Raw genomic sequence first — 27,294 nt, 5'->3', positions numbered from 1 at the left:
ACTCGATGAAAAGTGGCCGAAAAAAAAGAAAACGCAATTGCATTATTGTTGCTTTCGGAATCGACTGGCTTTTCACTTGATCTTATTAAAAGTCAAGCGAAAAGTTTCTTCACCACTTTAAATGGATGTTTATTGAAATATTTATGGGAACACTAACGGGAATGCTATTTACGGTTCAGTGAATATGTGGCTTGCCCAAATGGGAAACTTCCATTTTAATTAAAAATTACGATTTAAAAACGAACTATTTCCAGAAATTGTTCCAATGTGGTGAAGTTATAGACTACCAATGAACGCACGGGCCAAATTATGGATTTTTTTTGGTTAAATTCTCCGAAAATTGGATTCGAATTCGAAATGCTACAAATAACGTTGCTTCCATTATAAACATTTCAATAAACCGAATTTAAAGTGTTGATTTAATAAAACAAAAAAAAGAAACGAGAATCAGCTGCAGAAAAGTAATTGGATAACGCTATTTACAATAAAAACACAATTATAATACAAAAATTGGATGAGCTCAATTAAAAGGCAGATTTTGAATCGCCCTCATCGATTGTTTTTTCGATCAAATTTCAGACCGGCACAGCTCACTCTTGTTATCCAATCATTTAACTGTTCTGCAGCCAATTCATACAAACAATTTTATAAATCGATAATCAATATACAATTGCTTGAAATGGAAACGAATGGCTTCATTTTGATTGATGCTCAACGCAATCTCTTTTCTTTCCTTTTTTTTTTAAATACAATCAATTTTTTTCAATCTCTTTGAATCCATTTACCATTTTCAAACAATTTGTACAATGATTTCAGATTCTTTAATTTGATTATTTGATACTTGAAATGGGGGATAGAATCGTTAAATTTCAATTGAAACGGTCTTTATTGAGAACGATTTTTCTAAATTAATTTCAATGACTTTATCTATTGCACGGCGATCAAATAATCAAATTAAGAGCAAAAACAATCAAATTGGTGCATTTATAATGTTTATGAATAGCACATAAAAGCATACCAGTAATTACGAGACGTCCTTTCGTTGCACTCAAACGCGCTTCGCCAGTCAAACGATGCTTTGTACGACATTGGTACGATTTGTATCCATCCTCTGGTCCAACTTCACGAATATGCAATTCACCTGATGGTAGCACTAAGTACTTGCCGTCTGTTTTGTGTGTGGTTTTTTTCGTGTGAAACGAAAGAGAGAGAGAAAAAATACGGTTAGAAAATCTATTCAGAGAACTTTCTTTTCGACACTCAAATCTACGGAATGAACTACGTTGAAGATGTAAGTCAACAAAACCACTAGCAATGAGCTCGATGGCAAAATTGGATTCCTAGAACGAATGTTTTATGATTTTTTCTGGTAGATAGAAGATTGGCCAATATTTTTTCGGTTTCTTTGAATGTTTTGGAACTACAAACCAAAAGCTTGTGGCTTCAATTTTGTTCATCGCAACACTTTGATAGGAACTTTTCGCTCCATCTTATCATTTGATTCGAATTTTGCAAGAAAATCGTTAGCAACTTTGAGTATTTGTGTGACTTATATCTTCCTAGATACTAAATAACGTATTCAAAGCATAATTGTTGTTTTGGAAAACATACAAGTTATGTAAAAAGTATACTTTATTTGCGCTTTATTCGATATCTTCACAGAAAAAGCGATGTTAACATGAACTTGTGAACAATTTCGCTTTGAATAACAACAACCGAAATGAAAACAAAATCATTGAAAGGAATAAAGAAAAATCGATTTGTATGGCAAACAAATTTATGGAGAAAAAAAAATGGTAAGTGGACAAGTTGCAATTTGCAACTGAGAATGAATGCACTCAATGCCATACAAATGGATTTTCTCTTTTGAAAGTGCAGCACCAAATAACACATCTTCAGATAGAAGCAGCTTTTAATTAAAAGAGAATCGTGTATTTTTTTATCTATCTCTTTCACAATTAGCTTCAGGCTAACGCTCTAATTATGTTCCGGCTCAAAGCAGCCCTAGTCTGAAGATGTGTGCTTGTAACTACGAAAAATGTGTTAGTAATAAAACAAAAGTAGCATGCAGTTAAATACTAAACTAGAAAACACTGAAGGCGGATTTCCATTTTTCTTCTTCGGGGAATGAGGGTAGATCAGGAGCGATCCATGGAAATTGGGAATGGGATTGAGTTTTTGAAATGGGATTGACATTTTTGTCTTGATTTCAACAGAAATTCTTTCTGTTCATAAAATGCCAACAATTGGTGGTCACAAATTGTGACTGTCCCATTGTCCAAGGGCCAACCAAAGGCGTATTGTGTGGAACAGTCGTGGATTTTGGAAATTGGCTGATGACTATTAATCGATCATATCATACTGAGAGCGCATAAATGCCACATCATACACAGTGTAAAGCGAATTTTTTTTTCAGTTGCCATTTTGTTTATTTGATTTTCGATTAAAGATTTTTTTCGTCTATAACTTGAGCACAGTTTCAATGGTGTCTTTTGTTGAGATTTACTAAAGAAATTTTTCATGACTGAAAGTTCAATGGCAGATATAAGCTGATGAAAAACTGGTCAGACCAATAGATAAGATTATTCGAAACACTTGGAGTGTTTTACACATACAATTTTTACATAAATCTACTTTGTGCGTAAACACAAGATTCGGATTCTTTATTTCTAAGCGGAAATGTGAAGAGAGAGAGAGAGAAAAAAAATTTGTTGATTCTCTACCGATTGTGTTAATATCGATGCCATTTTCGTCGGCAAAAATTTCCGTCGTATCGCCATTATCATCCAAAATCCATGCGGAAACGAAGACGAAATCGATGACAAAACTGGGAATATGACATTTAATGATGGCAGCATTTCCTCGCAACACATGCTCATCCATGACATTAACCGAATAGCTTTGCGGTACCACTGCAGCCGGAAAGCATACACAGAAAGAGAGAGAGAGAGAGAGAGAGAGAGAGAGAGAGAGAGAGAGGAAGAGAAAGAGAGACATGTGAGTGAAAATTAGATCGTTTTAAAGGATGAGTACTGCTATTGAATAAAAAAGATTTTTTTCGGGAAAAAAAGTGTGGAGGAAATCGTCAACCAGCTGACTTGTTACCCGTTTTCATGTAGCAACGCAGAATCTCCCTCAATTTGCACTCATCTTCAGAACGCTTTTCAATATTGGCTGCATGGAAAAACTGATTTACATCGTCAAGTATCTCTCTCTTTTTAAAAATATATTTAAGCAATTCACTGCGCTCTTAGCGATACGCGGATTTTAAAACGGGACTCTTTGAAAAAAAAAAGGAAATGAACAATCCGCCATGGTGTGCAACAATTTCAGTTTAGTCATCTCAACAGCTAGCCCATAATAACCATTTAAACTATTGTGTAATTTCACAATTTACCGTTGTTACTATCGTCTCTGGTATATAGGCCGCCATTGGTATCGACCCATTCGATAATTTCCACATGATCGGACACAAACGATGGGATATTGCATTTCAATACGGCAGCATTTCCCTTGATTACATATTCATCATACACTTGAGACTCATAAAATTGACTAACCACTGTGTGCATATCGGGAAGAGAGAGAGAGAGAGAGAGAGAGAGAGATAAATAATGGCAGCGCAATACAAATCAGCACAATTTTCATGATGAATAGATATTTAAGAGTTTTCGTGAGTGTGTGTGTGTGCGACGAGCATGAGTGGATTTTCGAGAATCTCTTTTCAAAATGAGCGCAGAAATTCCGGTGCAAGTCTTTTTGAATGGAGAATATCTCTCTCAATATTAAATCTAGACATATTCAAAGTTCAAGTTGTCTTGGCGTTCTCGTCGTATTCCCTAAATGAAAGTGTGTGTGTGTGTGTTTTTTTTTTGGTGGAATTTTCTGGACAAAATTGATGATGTGGATTTATGGAAATCAGCTTTCACAAGTGCACTTTTCCAATTAAGATCTCTATAAAAGAGGGAGACAGAGAGTGTTAATGGAATAAGTACCAAAATCGTCGGTGTTTGGTAGGATTTCGGTGCCATCATCGGCGATCCACGCTTCAACATAGACAAAATCGGCTACAAACGACGGTAAATTGCACTTGAGAATGGCAGCATTGCCGCGCAGCACAAACTCATCAATAACACGAGTTTGATAAAATTGTTGAACAACTGAATTGTTTTGTTGTTTCGTTTTTGGTCACGAGGGCACGAAGTTCAACCGATGGTGCCACAATGGAAGTAAAGTAAAAGTACATGGATATATATCATGTGAATTTTAATGAAATTAAATGAAAGGATGATCTGAGTTTTTGGCTATTAAATTCTGTAACGGCCAATTAATTTATCATAGAGTAGTGATGTCGACGACCGGGAGAAATAACAGGATTCAAAGTGTGTTTTTCTTTGCTTTGTTTTTCTTTTCAAAAGGAATCACTATTGTTTGATGTTGGATATAAAGTTGAACCGAAAATGGAATCCATAAACTACAAAAATGATAACAACTGAACGAGACGATGTACGAATTTGAAGTTGATTCAATCAATTGTAATACCGTATTGATCATTGTTTGGATAATATGCGCCGCCATCGGAGTCTGTCCACATATCAACAACAATAAAATCGGACACATACGATGGAATCTCGCATTTCATAATGGCTGCATTGCCACGAATCACATACTCATTATCAGCCTCGGCTTCGTACGGCTGAATCACAACTGAAATTGATATGGTATTGATATTCAGATTTTTTTTTTCTTGTTTCATCGTAATGGATACTTTTTTTTCGTCTATGATGCATAAGATACTACTTTTTTCTGTCTAAAGTAAAAATATTCCATAGAGAGACTAACTGTAATCGACGAAGATACTTTCTGTTCGTTTTGAGGTCATTAAAATATAAGTAAATTGGTTGGTAGCGAAAGCAACATTGCGCTCATATTTTTTTCTACTATAACTTCCTATTTCCTCATCTGATTTCATTAAAATTAATTAAGAGATGAACAGCGAAAGCGAAAGAGAGTGAAAAAATGCGGTAATCAAGAGTGGGTCGTTGACGAAATTAAGTGATAATTTTAATTAGAAAATCGCATCGTGCACAGAAAACTGCACACGGCTCAAACAAGAAGAAGAAGAAGAAGAAGAAGGGAAAAGAAAACAGAAGTAGTCAAGTGCGGGTGTGGGATATATGTATAGGGAAGATGAATATGAACGAAGCCATGGAAATCCGTTTCAATTTATGACGTAAAAATGTGTTTTGCGTTTCATGGCAGCGAAAAAAAGCACCTCATTATGTGAGAAGAAAAAATACACACGGAGAAAATGAAATTAAAAACAAAGGCACAAAATAAGTGTCGAATCATGATAGCGAGTCGTCTTCTTGAATTGATGATAATAATAAACAACATGGTGATGCTTTTTTTTTCGTGTAACACATCCACACAAAGAGAGATAGAGAAGGTGATGCAAAACAAGATAGCGAATTGAAAATAACCATATGTAGATGAATCGTTTGAAGGCGTTAGCACGGTGCCGTCTTCAGTGTTAATCCATGCTTCAACATAAACAAAATCGGCAACAAAAGATGGAATTTTGCATTTCATAACCGCCGCATTTCCCTTAATAACGTACTCATTCTCAGCTTCGGTCATGTAAAACTGGGTCACCACTATCGAGTTGGGTTGTTTTTTATATTTTTTTTTTAAAGTATGGCAGACATGGATGAGCGTGAGCGCGACAGCACACGCACGCGAAAAAAAAGTGCAAGCAAATAAAGAAGAAGAGGGAAAAAGAAATACATATCATAGATAAATAGCAGCAGTAACAAAAGAAAATAGAAAAACAGAGCGTTTAGAATAGGTATGGCGCGCTCAAAGAATTGGAAAGAATAAAAACACAAGTGTCACAGAAATGTGTGGCGATTGCTTTGCTGAGGTGTAACCATTCCAAAAGCGCGCACAAATGTGGTTTCCTGTTTTTGTTTTTTTTTTTCTTCTTCGTCGAGTAAGCGAATGTGTTTTGATCATCAATCCTCTCACACGCGCATTTTAACACATCAATGAAAACAAACCCATATATGTGCATTGTTGTGGTGAATCGTGACAAAGTGCATGCATATGCACCACACGGCCCCCACAAAACAAGAAATCGAATCGAGCGAAGCACACAAAGATGCGGTATATATTTACCAAGAATGCATCAATTATTATTATTCAAAATAGATCAGCAAGCGTTTTCTCACTGGCGCACGCGAGAGAGTCACACAATGCTATGTGTGTGTGTGTGATACAGGGGATCGCATTAAACATATATATTCGAAGAAAAGTCAGCTCGAAAACATTTTCCGTATTTACATTTTTTGAAAAAGGCCACACGCTCGTTCGCTCACTTTGCTCTTACACTCAGCCTCGGCTCGACACATACACGACGGCACATCTGAGCCGAGCGATTCCCATTCCATGAAAATGAGAGGAGCACACGGTAGCAACGAGCCTGTATGACGACAACAACGACGACGACGACGACTACGACGACGATGAAAGAAAGTAAAAATCGCTAATAATATGTATGCGCGCGTATGTATTATAGATACCATTTCGGTGTCATTCACTTTTCCATTCTCTGTGCTGCTGCACTCACGACGTGCATTGTGTCAGTTATTTTTAGATGCTTTTAGTTGTTGTTGTCGTCGTCGTCGTCATTTTCCACTTGACTATACGTTCTTTTCTTCATTTTCCTTTGGCTCTCACTCTCTCAGTCGAATACAACGAAAAACTTTGTGCTGTATCTGATTGTATCATGCCTATTTTCCATGGCAAATCAGCTTTTGTATAGTAGTTAGAGTTTATTTGATAAAGCATGAGTTATGAACGAAAAATTATTGTTTTTCTTTTCTCTCTTTCTTACATAAAGGAGACTCCATGTGCCAATATGACTTGTGCACTGCAAGCAGACGTAGTTGGTTTCAGAACTGATTTTCTGCTAGAATAACCATGAAGAATAGAACTCGGCAACATAACTTGTTATTTCTTCAGTTCCAAAACTGTGCTCATTTCACTTAAGAATGATGATGACATTTCGTACACACGAAATTGTGACGAGTCCGATTGGTGTTCGAGCGCAAAGAAATAGTTTTCGGCTTAAATCACTTTTCGGATTTGTTGTGTAATGACTCGCTGGTTAGGAGGTGGGGAGGAGAGAGAGATTGAGAAAAAGAATCAAAGCACATTCAGTGTTTTCTTTCATACGAATTTTGAAGTGAAATTTATTGTGTGAATGTGTGCAACGCATTTACACACCATAACTATCGGAATGTTTATAGACGGTTCCCTCTTCATCGATCCACGATTCAACATACACAAAATCAGCCACAAACGATGGAATTGAACATTTCAAAACGGCTGCATTACCACGAATTACATACTCTTTGATTATTTCGGCATCGTAAAATTGATTCACAACTGGAAGAAAAAATTGTAATACAAACGTGTACCAGAAATGGAAAAAAAAGGTTCGAAAAAAAAAGAGATAGAGAATCGAATCGGATGAAATTAGGTTAAAAGTTATTGCTTTGCTCTGTCAAAAGAGAAGAGCTACGAGAGCTACGGAATACGGGATAGATAACGAGAAGATTGATTTTTAAATGAGTTTTGTTGAAGCGGAAATTCGAAAAATAATATTGTCCTTTCGATCGATATTCCACTGCAATGTAATGCAATCGTTACTTTTGTCCATTTCTATGCTCTCTTCTCAAATCATTTTCTTTCTCTAGCCAAAAAAAGAATCAAAGGGCAAAGAAATGCCATTGCGTTTTTAGAAATGAAATTGTCGACAAAAAAAAACCGGGTGTTCTGGATATGGTATTTTATAGCTTGGATCACGAAATGGAATTGGAAACAATTTAATTTGCCTTCAATGTTTTCTCGCTAGATTTATTTATTAGGAGTGAAACAGAGAAACAAAACAAAATGTGGGTGAAGTCGCTCGACTATCGAGATTCTAACCATAGTTGTCGCTTGGTAGTAATTCGGTGCCTTCTTCGTCAATCCAAGCTTCAACTCGAACAAAATCGGCCACAAATGATGGTATGGAACATTTCAATACAGCCGAATTCCCCTTAATTACGTATTCCATTAAAATATCAGCACCATAATGCTGATTAACAACTGGATTTCCAACAAAGCGAAGAGAAACGAAAACAGGCAGCACACACGACCCATCCAACCAACACACAGGACACACATCAATGAAGAAGCAACGCATGAAATAAACATATAACGAAATTCAGTCAAAAAATAAGACACGTACAGAATACCGTTGCTTTTAGTCGGGGAAAAAAATGAACAAAAATACATGGAAAACTATGTGGAATATGTCAGATTATAATATATAATAGAGGTATATTTGTAAGCAGAGTAACACGAAAGGCTCATTATTTGTAATAGCATACGTCACGTAGTGTAGTAATATTGCCTTCGCTTGGGTGTCATCGATGTTTAATGTGTTTTGTTTGGTAGTTTCAATTTAACGTTGAACACATCGACAAATTGCGGCTTTTACATTTATGACAGTCGAGAGATACATGTTTATTCATAATTGGGAGTATTCGGATGCCGGCTGCTCGCTTTATTAGCCGATTGTCAATCGAAACGTTTTAGTTGATGGTTATAATTGGTAGTGGGTTCGTTGATTGCTTTTTTTCGGTAGTAAAAAAAAATGGAAATATGCCATTCGGTGCCATCGAATACACATTTTTTCCCCTTTAAAAAGGTTTAAACAAAATTCAACTGAAAAAAATGTGTAATCGAAATGGGAAAACTGAAACTCTCGTTTAGATCGAAATTCGTTGTTTTTGTACCAAAATCTGTAGTTGACGTATATTCCGTGCCATCGCTGCCAAGCCACGCTTCGACACGCACAAAATCGGCCACAAACGATGGAATATTACACTTTAAAACGGCTGTATTGCCTTTGATCACATATTCCGATACCACTTCAGCCTCGTAATAATGATTCACCACTGCAAACAAATTGGAATTTTTGATCAAAATGGATAAAATTCTTCAAATTCTCGATATTTATTTCTCTCGATGGTTTTTCTTCCAAAGCCTGGAAGTTTTTTTTTAATCATTTTATGAACATTTCTTCCTGATTCTGGGATTTTTCTCGTTTCAAACTTTTTAAAAAAATCCTCAACTCGTCAAAATCATACAAAAGTGTATTTTTCTATTGGAGTCACATCTGCTGATCTGATGGGATAAAAAGGTTTGTTTCAATTCGATTGGAAAATGTACAAAAAAAAAATGGAAATCCGTTGGCAGGAGCCCTACATAAGCAAGCAGAACAGGTCATTCACAAACCGTAATCGGTGGCTGGATAGAATGTTTCATCTTGATCCGTATGCCAGGACACAACACTGACAAAGTCAGCCACAAACGATGGGATTTCGCATTTCAAAATTGCCGCATTGCCACGAATGACATAGGCTTTATTGACATCGGTATCGTATAATTGACTGACGACTAAACGCAAGAAACAAAAAAAATTAAAAAAATAGGAATCATTTGATATAAGATTTGCGACAGATTGGTTTTGTTTTGGAGAGAGAGAAAATGAAGTGTGTGGAGAAACCCTGCGAGTATCAAGGAGAGAGTGTGTGTGATTGGGAATTAAAATGGAAAATCCACGCAAACAGTTTAGACGACCCTAGATTAATTTGCTAGTAAATGTCAACACGATGCACATTCTGCTAAAACATTAAAACGAACCATAATCGTTGCTTGGATAGAAGACTTCGTCTTGGTCTGTGTGCCAGGACACCACTTCAACGAAATCGGCCACAAAAGACGGTATCAAACACTTGATAATGGCCGCATTGCCGCGAATCACATGCTCTTTGTTCACATCAGCCTCATAGTATTGTGCGACAACTGTTTTTAGTTTCAACCATTTCAGAAAAAAGGAATCGTTTTTAGTTTGAAGAAAAATATGCTTTTAAATGTCTTGTGCTAAAACCGTAATCAACGAAGAAAAAAAAACACAGTTTGAAATCCATTTTGTGAACTATTAACCGCATATTAATTTTATCGTTGCTGGGGACGTATGTGTGATAAACATACTGAACCTAAGTAAAAAAAAGTCGCGACTCTCACCAACGGCAGCACATATTAAAAACACATTTTTTTCGCCTCCAAAAGAGCAAATTATGTGTAAAATACGTCGTAAAAAAAACGTCGTGTAATTTATATCTTCCAGCGAAAATGAGCAACACTCGTCGCACTTTTTTTCTGGTTGTTGTTGTTGTTGTTGTTCTTCCTCTTCTCTCAATCATACAAAAGACCAACGACACAAATTTATCAGCGAAAATCGAGCACGTAGTCGGTCGTGGATTCGTTGAAATCGTGAATGGAACATTTCACAATCTGCACGTACAAAATATATGCGGTATGTTCATTTCTTGACGAGAACATATCATTTCTATGACATTTGAATTTATTTTAGCGAGCAATAAAGCCGAAAAATTGTCACAAATTTCACAGTGTTTTCACACAGCCATTCAATGAAAATCGATCATTTGGTCTTTTGCAAATCCACCATGTGGATCGAACGAAATAACACACACAAAAAAACGCACAACGAAAAACAAACAGCCAACGGATTCGTTGTTGTTTGTCTTAATTCTCACAGTTGGTTTTTGTTAGTTTCCTAATTTCTAAAACCATTTTTTTGTTATGAAGTATCTGTCCTTGTTCAGTTCGCTTCGTGTCAACCATAGTTTCATCGCATTGTTTTCTTTTTGTCTATATTACGAAAGCATTCGGTATCATGCGCTTGAATTAAGACAACATTAAATTTTATTGCTGCTTTAATTAATGTTTATGTGAGTTCTCAGTTAATATTTAGATCATTTTTCTCTCGCTCATCACGCTTTGTGACCCGTTTTGTTTTTGTTATGAGATTCATTCAGTTCGCTTCTGACAACTCGAATTTATCACGCGCGCGCGCTTATGGTTCAAGTGTCATATGCATCAAAACGGAAACTATGCTCATTATGAGGCAATTTTTGAGTGCAAAAACTATCTATCGATATCCAACAGAGCCTCTGTTACAGAGGAGAGCATCTCTAAGCCAAAATGATGAAATTCGTTGGTTGCCGTTTGTTCTTGTCACTAATCAGAATCGAATGCAAACATCTGGCATTTTGAATTTAGCCTCGCTATTTTTGTATGCCATCCAGCAAAAGGATTAAAATGTAGACAAAAAAAGACGAATGACTCACAATACAGTATGTGAATTATGGTGATCCATGACAAATGAGACGCGATTTTGTTGTAAGAACTGGCTTTGATAACCAAATGAATATTAATGTTAATTACGAATCGTATTGAAATTTAATGTGCATAGAATAAATTGAACGCTTTAGGTTGATTGCGAACGTTCGACTCGTTTTATGAACGAAAAATTGAAATTGAACCACGCAATAAAGTTCTGAATCAGTTCTTTTGTTGCCATTGGTTCGTTTCCGTACTTTCACATTTGATCTTTACCCAGAGAACAAATAGATTTCATAGCAAAACATTCCAATTTTTTTTTTCGTTGTTACAACCCATTTGAATGGACTATCCTGTTCATAAATGGAATGGGCTATCATCATAACAAAAATGACACAATATGCGCACTGACAAAAGCGATGGATGACATATTTGACATGCGAATGTTTTTACAACAACAACGACGACAAAAAAAATAATATGTTTGATGCATGTCATCAGTGTAGCATTGTGGAACAAGGAGAGACGCCAAAACAAAACCAAAAAAAGAAGAAGAAAAAAAAACTGCGCAAGCAGAAAGTAAAAAAAAAATCAGCCAGCAACGAATTGGTGAGAGCGAGATCCGAAAAAAAAATCAATGTGTGCGCAGGCAGTACACACAAAATCGGCCGTTTCGACTGAATAATTCGAATTATTAATAAATAAGCATATGGCGGTTGTATTTTAATTTCCTCTTATGTCGCCTCGCTTGTGATCGTTCGTTCTCTCTATCAACACAGACAAAACATGATTCAACCTCTTATTCTTATGTAAACATGGCTGCTTTCATACACTACAATGCAACGAAATTATAAAGATTCAGCAATGATTTCATGTTTGCTGTTTTTTTTCTTCTTCGTTTCATTGGTCGTACGATATAATTTTCGTTTTTTTTTTTCCTGTGGCTCGTCGGATATAAAATTCAAGAAAGAACGTTTGCTGAGCCATGTCCGTTGTGCAATATTGTATTGTGACTGTGAAATGGTGCTGTATGTGTGCGTGTGTCTTCGCTGAGCAAATCAAGCGTGGAATGTGCAAAAGTATATACTTGATTCGATGGTGCTCGACAACAACGACGGTTTCTTTTTTGGTCTGTGATTGAATTACTTGGAATTTGTTTTTTTTTAAATATGCAATTTTGATCGCATAACATTTCCATATGATGGATTGAATTAATGGGCTTGCACTTCAGATTTGTATTTTGGATTAAATATGGTGATCGAATGCCATCGTGATCGTGTGTCTTCTTTAGACACCATGTTCTTGAAATTCTGATCTCGCACACAATTACACCGCTTCAATTGAAGCAATCACATAACGATCGACCGGATTGCAATTTAGAATGCAATTTTAATGGTTTTTGGAATTCTTCGTGAAAATGTTTGTATGTGAACAGTGTACACCGCAGATCAAATTCATCACAGATCGGAAAAGGATGGATGGATGGATGAAAGAAGTGAAAAAATTCGAAAGTGTACGGAACGATGTACGGAATTTGTCAATGTCTGTTATTTTAGCGCAATTAAATTGATTCATCACTTTTCAGACAGACCGAAATGGGCACTTCTTTTTCCACGTTCATTCTCTGTCACGTTAATCGATCGATCATTCAACATCAACAATGGGCCACATCAAAGTGTTTGTGTGTAGTTTTTACGATGAATTAAATTATGTTTAGATGTTTAGATCGTAGCCAGAGCCTACTCACGCTTTGAACAGATTGAAATGATGTTTCGATGTGTTTTTCTGATGCGATCGAATGATAACCGATTCAAACAAAACCCATCAGTTGCGTGAAAATGGTGAAATGCCGAGCAACAACAGAAAAAAAGAGACTGAAGTGACGGTTGGATAGCAACCGGAGGCCGCGCCGATGTTTAAAAGGGCCATGTAAACAAATTTTCTGTTTCGCTTTGAATGATTTCAGTTTTATACGTTTGATTTGCTTCAGTTCGATTAAATGGCCGTTATTGGAGGCTATTTTTTACTCTGGTTGCACACACACATACACTCAAATGACTACTTATGTACGGCATATATTCCGAACCGGCCATTTGATTGAATTCAAAACCAACAATTTATCGTTGAAAGTGAGCACTTTCTACATCTTTTATGGTTGAATTGAATTTGCCATTTCATGTTCGGAATGAATGGAATGAATCAATTTTTGTTTCCGTCAGCCGAGTCGCTGTGAGTACAGCACACAAATTGCGCTGCTCAGAGTGTTTAACGGAAGGCGATTCGGTCAATTTCAGCTGTTGATCTCTTCATAATAGAATTCGAAGCCATTGAAATAAAGAAACAAAATAATCCCGAATGAAAATCAAGCAGCGCCTGTGTGGCTGCTCATGATTTAAAACGCAAGTAGCACCAAACGTCGAGGAAGATGTGAATGTGAACTACCATCCAAATACACGGATTGAATACATTGTAGCGGTTCTTCGATATTTGTCGCGCTTGCATTTGTTCGTTCTCTTTTGATTTTGGTTTATTTTTTCCTCTCAGTTTGGAATACTCTCTGAGGTCGGCGGGTGTACGTTGCTGTGAATAATAATAATGTCTTTATAATCGGTAACTGGCCATGCATCACGTCTTTACGATGCACGGAAGGTACAACTTTTTATGGTTAACATGTATTTTGTGTGTGTGTGTATGTGTCTCCCATCGACGATTTGTTTTGCCACACTCATTTTCATTCGGTTTCTCTACACCAAATAACAAATCGACCGAATGGTGCACGCATTGACATTTCATTCACGTGCTCCGTCGCGTTCAATCAATTATGAAAGATTCGCTTGCTGCTAGAATTGAACGATTGAATAGATATAGAGAAACAAGAAAAAAACATAAACCCCATAAACAACTCGCGCCACGCAAACAGCACACAAACTCATCACACGGCAAAAACACTTGATTCAAAATCGCTACCAATGTAATCGAATCAAAATCGAATCGTGTGAGTGCGATTGTGTGTGCGCGGGCGCGCAACGCACTGTATTCTCGACGAGAGAGTTGGCTGAAACATTAAAGTTTATCGAACGAAAATGAATTTTAAACGAAACAACAAAAAGAAAAACGGTCGATTCTTACCGGCACGAACGTTCACATCACGCGAAATAATCGAACCGAATTGATTTTTAGCCAAACATGCATAGACCTGAGCGTGCACTTCTTGACGATAATCCTCCGCTTGGAATGGTGGAAACACGAGATTGCCGTTCGATAGAACTTGCCGTAAACCGGGCACATCACCAACGGCCGTACCATCACTCTGTCTTACCCAGATGATCTCAGGGGCAGGCGTTCCCGATGCTCGACCTATGGGCAAAGTTTTTTTTTTTTTTTAATCAATGGTTGAGAAATCAATGCGATTGATGGGCTCTTTCAGAAAAATGGTTCCTTTTCTTACATTCCACGACGGCACCTGTTGAATTAGAAAAATCAATGCGATTGATAGGCTCTTTTAGAAAAACGGGTCCTTTATTTTCTTCATCGGTTGTCGCTGGTGCCGCATTTATAGCTGCAAAAAAGAAGAAAAAACACAAAAATTAGCTGCAATCTCTGAAAAAGGTTCACATTTGGGAAAAATTGGGCCTAGTTAATAAAAAGTCAAGTCGCTGGAGTGTTCAATGCTATTTTAGTATTCATCCAAAAAGTGCAGTCATTCCGTTCGAACAAAGCTTCATTATTCAGGAGTTTCGGTGACAGTGTGCATTCTTTTTCGGTTAGTGCTTCTGTCACGAAACGTTCTTAAAATAAAAACCAAACAAAACTATTCAATTGTTTCGAATGGCTTGAAGGCATGCCACACATGAGAAACCCTTTGAAATTCCTTTACGTTGCATCGAAATGTTTGTGTTCGAGAGAATTTCTACTTCACTTTCATTTCGTATTTTGGTTTGAATTTTCTTGCATCAGACATGTGCGCGTTCTTTAGAAAAATGCGTTTATTTGAAATTCGTTTGAATAACTGAAATGAATTCGACAAGTAATACGGAGGTAACATAATTTGTGGTCATCTCATAAAAAAATTGCTGTCTGTGGTGCGCCTCAAAACTGCATAATAAAATCGAAGATGGCATCGTACTGATCCCAGTTTCAGGTACATCTCTCTTTTAGTTTTTTTTTTTCTTTACATCTTCTCTATTTCTGTCAGGAACGGTTCAGGAGAAAGAGAGCGAATGTGAGAAAGATACAGACACAAAGTGTGAGGTAGAGAAAAGTGAGAGATAAGATATAACTCATTGAAAGAGAGAGAACGATACATATTTAACTCCTTGTCTTTCCCCCTTTTGACACACTGTCTCTTTCCAGAGAAACAATCATTTCATGTAGGAATTACATGGAAGAGAGTTGTATTCCGAAGAATGTGCACGACATTAGATTATTTTATCTGCCAATCTAGAAAACTCATAAATTATCTATTTAAAAAAATTTTGTTCCAGTTAATGCTAGTGACACGTTTTCGGTCTTTGTATTATGTATATTACTTAAGGAATCGCTTGATTGCTGATAATCTCCGAGATTCTCGTATGGCTCAAGGAATGAATATTCGTTTCATAACAACGAATAAACAGTCCATAATAAAGAGAAGGCTGTGTCTGTGTGACAATGATTCAGTTGCGCTACACACACATATCACAAATGCAACGCATTTTCAAACACTCATCGCAACGTCATACGAACATCGATTTCAAAAGAAAGACAAAAAAAAACGAGAACAAAAAAAAACGGTTAAAGAAGCGCATCACAGCCGCATATTAATTTCAATGTCGACCGTTCAGGTCGAATGTGAGTCAAGAAACAACACACATAAATTATATCGCTGCATTCAAATGCATTATTTTATCGTGTTTGTGTGTGTGCCATTCAAATGACGCCTCAAAACAATGATGAATACATCGCTCCACACAAATGTTATGATCATATTATTGTCTTCCACAAAACATTATTTCATCAATAATAATAATAATCAGCGGCGATGGGCCTCCAAATCGAGAAGTCTATATTTTGTATTGTTTGACATGCATAAATTGTTGAATCAGCTTGCAACACGAAGAAGAAGAAGAAGAAGCAAAAAAGGCACTTTGACTGCGACAATTGCTAAATGGGCAAAATGCATCGGTTCATTTTTTTATTTCTGCGTCGTCGCCGTTTTTCGTCTCGCTACGAAATTCTCACATAATGATGTGACAATTCAAGAAATTTAGTGTATAATAAAAGCGAGTAAGTAAATAAGTGGAAAAACGAGCTGAGTGACTCAAACAAAACAAAGACCATGCGAGAGAGCGATAAAGAGACGGAGATAGAGCATATGTAAGACGAGGTGTAAACATATATTCATGTCTTTCTATGTTGTTACTTTTATTTCGTATGTTTTCTTAATATTTCGTCGACGACAAACATCGAGAGAGAGATAGGATGCCCGATGAAAATGCATGAAGAAATTCAAAGAGTTCTAAACAGAAGGCCATTAAATTTTGTATCTTATACGGATAAAAATCGCTCGCGCGACACTGTATCGTTCGCCTTTTCGGCTTTCATCACTGTTTTTTTTTTATCTAAATTTGGTTTGTGTGTACTTTTTTTCACTTCATAACATTTTTTCAAGTCTTTTCTTCCTGCCTTTGTTTAAACTCTTTTTCGAGTTATTTTTTTTTTATTCTAGTCGCTCATTCAAGTTGGTTCTTACAAAATTGAATTTTATGGGCTTTGTTTGACGCATTGTTTACACGATGAAAAAAGTGCGTACTTACATTGAGAATTAACGATGTACGCAGCGTACAATCGAGAGAGAAGAACGAAAAAAAAATAGTTTGTTTCTATGATGCATTCAGATTGGTCTCGGTGTGTTTGTGTCGTCATCATAAGATGTTGGAATGCGCCGTTACATTTCATCATGTTTTTTTTCGCTCTTTCTTCTTATATCACACAAACACATCTCGTTGTCGCAGACAAAATTTCCTTTTGTATACAGTAAGGCACGAAGAGAATTGACACGACAAAAAAAACAATTTCTGGTCTTATCTCATTTTTTTTCTTTTGTTTATTCAACCATTATACAAATGTTGCACATGGATTTTTGGAAAGAAAACATAATAATGAATCTGGTCGCTTGGGCCAGTCAGCAGCATTCGATTTTGTCGATTTAGCTTTTATTATGCCTTTGAGAATTCTATTTTTGAATTTCGTCAAGAATAAACAATTGTCTCGAGCATTTTTGCTTCATTTTTTCGCGGTAAATGTACGTTTTTAGTGGCAGCGCATCATTCGACGATGGCACGACATGGCGCGTGCAATGAAAAAAAACTGCGGAAGTGTTTATTTTAAGAACGAAATTCCCACTTTAATCGACAACATTCAAAGTCCTAAGAATCCAAAGCCCACTATCACGAATCCAAATCGATGGGATTTTCGTTCAAAAATCGACTAAAAAAGAAGCAACGCTTGCGATGAATATGCTTTGTGGCTTTCAGTGTCAAGAGACAGACATACTATGGTCAATGAATTCCATCCAGCATAATTTCCATTTTTAATGAATTAATGCGACCGGATAATTATAAAATTATGATCGTTTAACACCATTTAGCGGACGAATCGGGAAGACGCTAGAGTAATTTGCTATGTAAAAGAAAATTCCACAATTGCATTGGTTCCATTGTGTGTTGTTTGTTAATGCAGCCGTGCGCGACGTAAAATTCAATGAGCAAAAGAAAACCGCAGTGCATTTTGAGCGGTCGTTCAGCGTTCTTGTATAGCCAAAGTGAAGATTTCTTATTCCTTCTCCGTTTTAATAGAAGAGAATTATTTACACTTCCGTTTGTCTTGAAAACAAAAATTGAATGCGACAATGGAAACAACGGAACCGTGACAGAGAAGAAAAAAAAACGAAGAAGAATCACGCATGTATGATGATTCGAGTATTTCATATGTGCCGAAGGCGCTTACATTGTAATACCAAGTGGAATGAGTTTCGCTTTTCGGGAATGGTCCGACACGAATTCAAGTAAGATTCGTTGCAAAGAGAGTAGGCGGCAGTGGCGTAAAAAACGCCAAAATTATCATCATTACACAATTCAATCAAATGTAATACCAAAGCATCCGAATGCAAACATAGAAGAGAGAACACTTCCAAAGTGTTGGGTCGATGCAATTTATGACGTTGGCTTAGAGTAGCAACAATTTTACACAGCTAAACGTAATTGAAACCTAATGGTTATCTAATAAGTTTTAACTGGACGTGATGTGAAATGCAAATGTCATGTAGCGCGCGAACATGACACATTTTCAGAATGGATGATATATATGAAGTACACACGAATGAATGTGGTGACATTCTCTCTATGGTAGTGCGTGATCAAATCTCCATTGCGCTTTTCACGACACCAAACATTGACAAAGCGAGAGAGAGAGAGAGAGAGTGAGAGTGAGAGAAATAGTGAGAGAGAGTGGGAAAGAGAAGGAGAAGAGGAAGAAGAAGAAGGATGAGAGCGAGTTAGAGAGAGAGAGAGAGAGAGAGAGAGAGAAAGAAAGAAAGAGCAAACACACTCGGAATATTATTATATTTGAGTAAATCCATCGTTTCAATTTCACTGAATACTGATTAGAAGCGTGCACACAGAACATAAACCCATTGAGAAAGTCCATTAGAGAACAAAGAGCCGAGCAATCGAAATAACAAAAAGAGCGAGAATGGAATGGCCTCCTCGGCCATTATTCATTTAGTAGTGGTTCATATTGATTTTAGTTTAGGCAGCAGCATGTATAGCACGACTCGGAAGAATCGCTGCCTTTCTCTCTCTCTCTCTCTCTCTCTCTCTCTCTCCTTCACTCTCTGACTCATCTATCAATCGAGTTTGTTCAATATACAAAATCTCAAGTGGCTCAATGAAGACATGTCTATTTACATGTTCAAAAGTAATTTTCATCGAATCGAATTGAATTCAAGCTCGAGCAAATAGCCGTTTATTTGCTGATCGCTTTTCTCAGCAAACTAATATAAAATGCACATAATTGTTGAAATGTTGTCTCGACGTCGTTGTGCCCGGATCCAATGTTCTGGATTGGTTAAATCAACACCTGACCTGACCTGCCCCGTAAAAGGGCTACAATGTTTCGTGTGAACTCATGGAGCGATTGGTTTCTTGTAAGAAAGTGATATCATCGCGTTTCGCTGTTATTCGTGGCCACCTGTTGGTGTCTAATCTATTTTGCGCTGAATCATTCCATTCCAAGCAATTCAGTTTGCTAGCCGCCGGAAGAATTTTGCCATGCAAATAGCAAATTTATTTACACTTGACTCCATTTTTACGACTCATGATTTGGACAAGCCGAAAATGAGCACCGCGCGACATTGTTCATTTCTTTTTTGCTTCAATGTGAACGGTGACAGCAACGAAATTCAGTGCATTTCATGTTTGTTCTCCAAACAAAGTTTCATTTTGTCGCAATTCACATTGAAATTGTGGTTGCTTCGATGTTCTTACATTTATATGTGGCTCATTCACCATTCGGTTTTAGCTGGTTTAAGCAACAGTTCAAACAGCAACAGACGGTTTGTGTTTTTTTTTCTTTAGAAAAAAACTGATTTTCTTCATTTATCTTAGCATGATCTTCCTTTGAAATGTGTTTTTTCCTCAAAAAAAAATGGATTTATGGACAAAGATTATACAGTTTCAGGCGACGCACTAAAACATGTACGCAAAATACTGAAGCACTGGTTGCATAGGTTATGAGGTTGCAGAACCGACGACCAAAACACCGACAACGACGATGATGATGGTGAAAAGAAAATTCAGAAACTAAGCAGCTGTCATGCAGCTGTTCATTGCTCGAACCAATCAAATCACACGCACAAAGAAATATTGAATACACAGGCTGCACAAAAGAACCATGCAGATCAATCGCAAACGGGGCGAACGAAGATGCAAGACAAACGAAAGATAGAGACGAAACATGAAATAAGTAGAACGCACTCAAAAGTTGAAATGGTTTTGTTGGCCGTACAACACATAAACAATAAATCCCTTGTTTTCAATCGTTTCGTCGTTTCCTTCTCGATTCCGTGCAAGTGTGTGAGTGTGTGAGCGCTTCATTCGATCACAAGTGCTTTGCTTTTGCTTTGACATTTTGGTTTCGTTCAATTCTTCGTCTTTTTCATTATTTCATTCGTTCTTCCAATCCATTCTGCATTAAAAGATTTATCGTGAATTTCAACAACAGCCAAAAATGAGTTCGGTTTGTCAAAATATGAAATCACCATTTATTTTGAACAATTTTTGTTTTACGCTAGCATGTGAACTAATCGAATTGAGTTGTAATGCAGAAACAAAAACGAACGAACGAACGAACGACGAATGAGTCAGTTCAAATAGAACTTAAATTCACACGTTTTCAATTCGCATGAAAGACATCGTTCGATGCAAAATGCGTGCTTATCGCCCAACAAACACTTGTGTGTGTGTCACACACAGTTTCGATATTCGTAGTTGTTGTTTGTGCGGCGGCAATAGAGAAAAAAACATCGGTTTGCCAAAGTTTAAAAAACTAGTGCATAAAATAAACACAATCACTTTAGTGTATGTATACAACTACAGTTTTATTGGAGCGATAAAATAAATAAATAGTATTGGAATTTAGGTTTTACGTATTATTGAGTTCCATTTAATCTCCGTTTAGTGGGAAAAACATTGAAATACATTTTTGAAACGGAATGATTTATTCAAGCAACAGATGCGCCATCAAAGAGCGATACACAATAGCAATTGGTGTGTTTGTACACAAACATTTCTAAATAATTCATATCGCGAGTTTAGCTTGTATTGACCGCACAGACAACTACTGGTGTCGGTGAGAGATTCTCGCAGTTTCTGCATAAGAGTGAATGAGACAGAAGAGATGATTATTGACAGTGAACCGGTACACGGATAAACACCTCTCATTTTTTGCAGACACCGAAAATTTATTTGTACATCACTTCCAAATCAGCCGTTAGAACGTTCATACGTAACATTGCTCGAATTTACTTAAAAAGAGTGTACAGCGAAAAAAATAATCGCAAATTGATCATCATCCGACGCTTTTGTTTGTGCATTTGAAGTTTAGCTGCTCAATTTTCGGCGATTTAATCATAAAACATCGTGCATCATGGCAAAGAAGGTAAATATAAATGAAAGTGAAAAAAACTGTCGATTCAAAGTATAGAAATATGATGTTCGGTTTAGCATTTCTTTCGATTTTTTGCGCTTTATAAGTGACAGATGCATTTATTGGACAAGATTGTTATCAATTTAAAGAAAATGAAGCAAATTTTTGCCCGGTAAAACCATTGAAAACTCATACATTTTGTGATTTTCATTTTCAGATGATTGACGAGAATGCAAACGAGGATGTCGAACGGGAATCAAGAATGGAAAAGGATCTAAAAATGGAAAAGGAGCCAAAAATCAAGAAGGAATCGAAGGTGAAGAAAGAATCAAAATCAAAATCAAAGAAGGAACAGAAAACCGCGATGGAAAAAAAGTCGACAAAAGAATCAAAGACCGTGGAGAATGAAATGACGCCGCCATTGAAGACAAAGAAACGTAGCACGACAAAATCAACGGCAAAAAAAGCAACAGCCACGGTCAAACTCTGGTTCGAACCAGAATGTATTTTGGGTGCAACCGATTGTTGGAACGGCGAAATGGCGTTTCGGTTCAAAGCCAAAGACAGCGACAGCTTCGAATTTGTTCCAGCCAAAGTAGCGAAGATTGCTTGCCCACAGTTGGTTATCAATTTTTACCAAGATCGTCTCGTTTTTTCCGATGATGTGTAAGGCTAGGGTAAAAATGCGATTAACAACAATTGCCATTGAATGGAACAAATAGCTCCTGTTGATTAGGTCCACTTTTTTTTACTCTATTTATCGTTATTGTTAATGTCAATTCTCTCAGAAAATATGTTTTGTGAATCAATTAAGAATCATTACATGGAATATCATACTTCCGAATTATCTAAATCTTTATGTCAGTTGAAAATATGTGACGAGAACAGTACCCGTAATGAAGTTGAAATAAAAAAAGAAGATGAAAAACTGTCGAAAAAGAAATGAAATCACCGTTCTTCTTTGTTTGAATTGAAAAATCCCATATTGAAGCCAAACGTCAAAAACACAACATGAGAGTCAATGCATCAAGGTTCTATTGCATGTGTGATGGCGATGGCGGTGGTAACGTCTCCGTTGCTGTCGACAACAACGAGTGCACAAGAGTTAAAATCGGCAAATTGGCCGTACAGAGCAGAGAAAAAAAAATGATTTTGCTGTTTTCTAAATTGAACGAATCACTCAATTATTGTGTGTATTTATTATTTTGGTTGAGATTCTTTAAATGGTTTGAATATGGAACAGCAGTGAATGTACTAAACTGCGGCAAATAACATCGACATAAGCGACAACTCCTCCCACACGTTAAATAGATCGTACATTACGACGGCGATGAGAAAAAAAAGAACATAAAAATTAATGCGATTGAAGTGAGTATGAACGAGGGAGCGAGTAAGCAGGTTGAAGCGAGAGCGAGACAGTAATAGATAAAAAGAAGAAGAAACATCAAATTGAGTGTATGCATAGCACAATGCCATTCGTTCGACCGGTTTTTATCTCGGTCTTGCTTTCTGTGTGTATGGACTGATGAAACGGTGACTGATAGCCAACGCAAAATATCTTCGATCGATCAAATCTATTGCAAACACGCGCGCGCGCCCGCTCTTTCTTGACTCTCGCAAATGCTATGTTTTTTTTCTGCGGCGCTCAAGCAAAAATGTGAATATTTCCAGCAAAAGCATTGTGGATTCAATGTTAAATTTCCAATTCTAATTGAATACATCCAGCGACTCGTTTCGTTGAATTCCGAAAGAGTGTGAGCAAAACATCAAACACTTACCAGCATTATTAATCCATATAAATATTAGCGCGAATATAATCCAATTCCTCGGTAATCCCATGTTTTCGTTTGTGTTTTCACTTATACACACAGATATCAACACAAAACACAGATGCACTTGATTTCAATGCCTTTTCTTCGATATATTCTTTTTTATCTGGCTTCTTTTTTTTTCAATCAATTTTTTCTCTTTTTTTTGCTTGTTTTGAACACACACTTGATTCTTTTTCTTTCAAATTCTTTGCTTTTTCGTGTTTTTGCTCAAAATTATTGGTCGTCGATCGAATTAATTGCAAAGTGGACACAAATCACAAATCACATACATCCATATACGTTCGATGGGGTTATCATCCAATATATCGATGAACGCCGGCTGCTAGAAAAACCCGATAACTAAATTCGATCCGAATAGTACGCGCGATACGCGACAATCACGGAACCTATTAGAATAGAAAAAAAAACAAAGTTAGTATCAATTGCTGGAAAACGAATCAAATGACTTTTCCTCATGAGAAAAGAATAACGATTGGAACACTTTGCAACGAAGATTGTTTTACGCTCACTGATTCGGGTCAGTTCAACGATATAAATTCACCGAAATTGATTTCTCACTCTAGCGTGTGCGCGTATCGATCGATAAGTGTGTAATTATGATGATTTTTTCATTCGATTTAAAGCGATCAAAGTGTAATGGCTCAATTTGTGTTTGTTGGCCCAACTCGAGCAGCAGAATCGTTAGAGAATCGCCACAATTGCTACATATACACATTGTCTGACATGATTTTTCTGTGGTTGTTGTTGTTGCTTTCGGCGTTAATTGAAATAAATGAATATCATAACGAATTTAAGACTTGAAAATGAATGAACGAAAAAAAAAACAACAACAACACATCGAAGAGCGAAGTGGCCATAAACAACAATCGGACGTTGCACTACATGTGTGGAGTAACGAGTGGTCCGGCAATAATATGTATCGCATGTGTTGTTATATATATATGTTGCGTGTTACGCGATATATTTGGCTCGTTGCTGCGGCAGCGGCAGCAATTTGATTCATTTAAATGGGCTTCTTGCATTCAAAAACTTCACAAAATGAATTTAGAGTCGGGCATTTTGAAATACGGACGATCGTTCGTTCTTTTTGTTCTCTTCATCTCTGCTTGAATTTCAAGTGAAGAGAATAGGAAATATGACGATGTGCGCGAATCTAAGGGCGTGAGGCTCTCTCTCTATCTCTCTCTCTCTTCCGAAAGTCGCAAAACAAATCATGTCATGTGTATCACTCATGCCATACATTCATTTTTATTCGGTTGTAAAAGACGACTCATACTCGGACTCTAATATTATGCTACTGTTTTGGAACGCAAATAATTTGACAGTCAACACAAAAAATTATTGCATTTTTATTGATTTGCATAAATTGTGAGTCGAAAAATAAACAAACAAATGCGTTGCGACCGTCGCCAAACCAACGAAAAATTCTGTAAACAATACGAATCAATTAATCAGCACGTCGGTATGGAGTGTGGTATCAAAGTACAGAAAAAAAAACAAACTGGCACTATTTCACGGAGCATTAATTGCTGTTAATTAATTTGATGTGTGTATAAGTTGTGCATTTCAGTCGCACACTTCAAGCGTCCGACAGAATTCTAAGCAATGACCGCTGCAAAACAGAGAGTATTCTAAGCGTATGCAATTCGACCAACCTAACCAAGAGTCGTTGCTTCACCGTAGGCTGAAGTTTTGTTTGCCAATAGAATATTGACGAATAAAATGAAACCATTTATTATGCTAATCATTCGGCATTCTTTTGCTATGCGAAAATTTGAATATGGATTTGCTTGTGTGCATTAAGCATAACGATACATCGCTTATGATAGAACCCAGGTAGATTTTTTTCTAATTAATTTAATGGATTCGAAGCGACGACCATCGCACGCGCTGGGCCCCACAGAAAAAAAAGAGAACCAAATGGGCAGAAGAAATACGGCATACTGTGTGCAAATCCCCGTTCTATTACGCTTTCATTGTAATTCGATCGGCTTTGACAGCTGGGCTACATATGCAAACAATGCTCGTAAAATTACGAGCGCGCTTCAACCGCAACCGAAACAGCAACAGAACCAGCAAAAAAAAAATCTAAGTAATTATGTGCGTCATATCAACTGAAAATGTGAACATATTTTATTTTCTTTTTGTCATCATTCAAAATATCTATAAAAAAAAACTACACCGAATGGGCTAAGAAGTGAGTGGCCGGAAAATAGAGAATAAAACATGCATTGAAATTGAAACCCGAACACGGTGAAAAAACACGGTACACACACACATCGAACAGCAACAATAACAACAGCAGCAGCACATATTAATTCGTTCGCGGCATAAACACTTCACGGGGTGTTTGCAAACGAGTTTCATCGTGGAATTGTGTGTATGTTCTTGTATCTGCCATGAATTGAGCACGGAATCACGGAGAGAACGTTGGAAAAAAAAGCCATCGTAGGCAAATGCAAAAGGCGTCCATATCTATTTCATCAGGCCGTTATTTTGTGTAGTAACCCAAATTCAAACAAAACTCGAACGAAAAAGCATAGAAACAATGTACACACACTCATTGAATTAATGAGCGAAATGTTAATACATTTAGATGGCATTTGATAGAGAGAAAGAGAAAAGGTAATCAGGAGAAATACGCAATAGATTGAATACGCGGAGTCGCGCTCATATTGTTCTGACGAGAGAATGAAAAGAACAAAAAAAAAAGTTGACAGCACCGTAATAAATAGCATGCAAATCGAGTCAGTCCAATCGAAGCAAGCGAGTGAAAAAGAAACAGGAATAATAATGGCTCGATGGATGGAAATGTCTATTTTGTACCAACACAAATACATTCAACCATATCACCACCACTTCAACCACCACAGGCAAACGCGTTTGAGTAATGTGTATGCGCGTAAAAAAAATAAACTCAAACTCATTGACATTCGGATTCTAATGGTGAGTAAATTTTTACTGTAGCCAGTAGCATCAATCTCAACCCCGTTGTGTATATGTGCGCGCATGTGTGTGTTTGTGTGCCTTAGTCGGTGCATGGCTGTGTGTTTGCGTGTGAGTGTGTGTGTGTGTGTGTGTGTGTGTGAATATTGTAGCGTGAGTTGTGTTCGAGCAAATTTTCCATTCGTATATATGGTACTGTGCGACACACAACGAGGGTGATTCACCCCAACACACAATCACCAACGCATTTGGGTTGTATTCGTTGTTCGGAGAACGATTTTACGCGACAATAGTACACACATTCGTGCAAACAAAAAAAACACAACACACGGTACATGGCTTGGGGTACGTGTTGAAATACAAACTGTTCGGATATAAATACATTGATGCCGAAGCGATATGGTTTTGTGCTCTTATACTGTATGCTCAGTGCTCAGTGCTCACACACCAGCATCAGAATATTGGATACGGGAAAAAGAAAAAGGCGAAAATGTTGATGTTGTTTTCCACACAACCGTACAAACTTCATGGATTCACTTATCCCAAAAGTAAAGTAAAAGGAACAGGAGAGAGAGAAAAAAAATATTGTAGTGTATGGATTTCATACACAATGGCCATGGCATTGTAGAATTCTTGGCAACTTTTGCCCATTTTGCTTGTGTGTGCACGTATGTGTGCGTTCTTTGTGGTACCATAAATTCACAAATCATCAGGCACACAATTCGTATCAGGATATTTTTCGCAATCTTTTTCTTTCTCTCTCTTTCTCTCTCACTCGCACACACTCGACGTCGCCAATCATCAATGTTTTGATGATGAATTTGGTTTGGAAAGATGGCACATTCTATCACTAGGAAACAATCATTAAATTGAGCCTGCGTGTATATTTTTTTCGATGGCTCATCATTGTCGCTTTAAGAGGCCTCTTTCAAATTCACGCTATTTTATGATGCCTTCTGTCTATCTATCGCTCTCTTGATTCTTTTATGATAATGATGATATCCTTCTCTCTCTCTCTCTCTCGCTCTCTCTCTCTCTCTCTCTCTCTCTCTCTCTCTCTCTCTCTCTCTCT

The 27,294-nt window shown here is 37.0% G+C and overlaps 2 protein-coding genes across 45 annotated transcripts in view; one reads left to right on the top strand and one right to left on the bottom strand.

The window, feature by feature from the left end:
• Window positions 1-27,294, bottom strand: part of LOC129576772 (cell adhesion molecule Dscam2) — a 77,862-nt gene that overhangs the window by 47,753 nt on the left and 2,815 nt on the right. For 15 of the 44 annotated variants that reach the window (XM_055462430.1, XM_055462408.1, XM_055462422.1 and 12 more), the window contains exons 2-6: window positions 23,223-23,662; window positions 14,708-14,818; window positions 14,389-14,616; window positions 9,349-9,510; window positions 1,019-1,168 (exon numbers count right to left, since the gene is read on the bottom strand). In XM_055462430.1, the coding sequence (XP_055318405.1) occupies window positions 1,019-1,168; window positions 9,349-9,510; window positions 14,389-14,616; window positions 14,708-14,818; window positions 23,223-23,283 (712 nt within the window). In that variant the 5' untranslated portion in view covers window positions 23,284-23,662. Of the gene's footprint in view, window positions 1-1,018; window positions 1,169-3,397; window positions 3,563-3,995; window positions 4,161-7,287; window positions 7,450-7,992; window positions 8,155-8,846; window positions 9,009-9,348; window positions 9,511-9,756; window positions 9,919-14,388; window positions 14,617-14,707; window positions 14,819-23,222; window positions 23,663-27,294 lie in introns of all 44 variants that reach the window. The other 29 variants (XM_055462417.1, XM_055462428.1, XM_055462407.1 and 26 more) reach the window with 6 other exon arrangements.
• Window positions 19,752-22,387, top strand: LOC129576776 (chromobox protein homolog 1-like). The gene is made up of 3 exons (XM_055462449.1): window positions 19,752-19,852; window positions 19,972-21,456; window positions 21,662-22,387. Exons 2-3 carry the CDS (start codon window positions 21,445-21,447, stop codon window positions 22,112-22,114), a joined length of 465 nt encoding a protein of 154 aa, XP_055318424.1. The 5' UTR covers window positions 19,752-19,852; window positions 19,972-21,444; the 3' UTR covers window positions 22,115-22,387.

The sequence above is a fragment of the Sitodiplosis mosellana genome, unplaced genomic scaffold, assembly GCF_009176505.1.
Source record: "Sitodiplosis mosellana isolate CC-2019 unplaced genomic scaffold, AAFC_SMos_1.0 Smas_scaffold_6191, whole genome shotgun sequence".
Classification (NCBI taxonomy): domain Eukaryota; kingdom Metazoa; phylum Arthropoda; class Insecta; order Diptera; family Cecidomyiidae; genus Sitodiplosis; species Sitodiplosis mosellana.
Note: the sequence above shows the minus strand (reverse complement) of the source record. Positions and strands in the feature narration are given on the sequence as shown.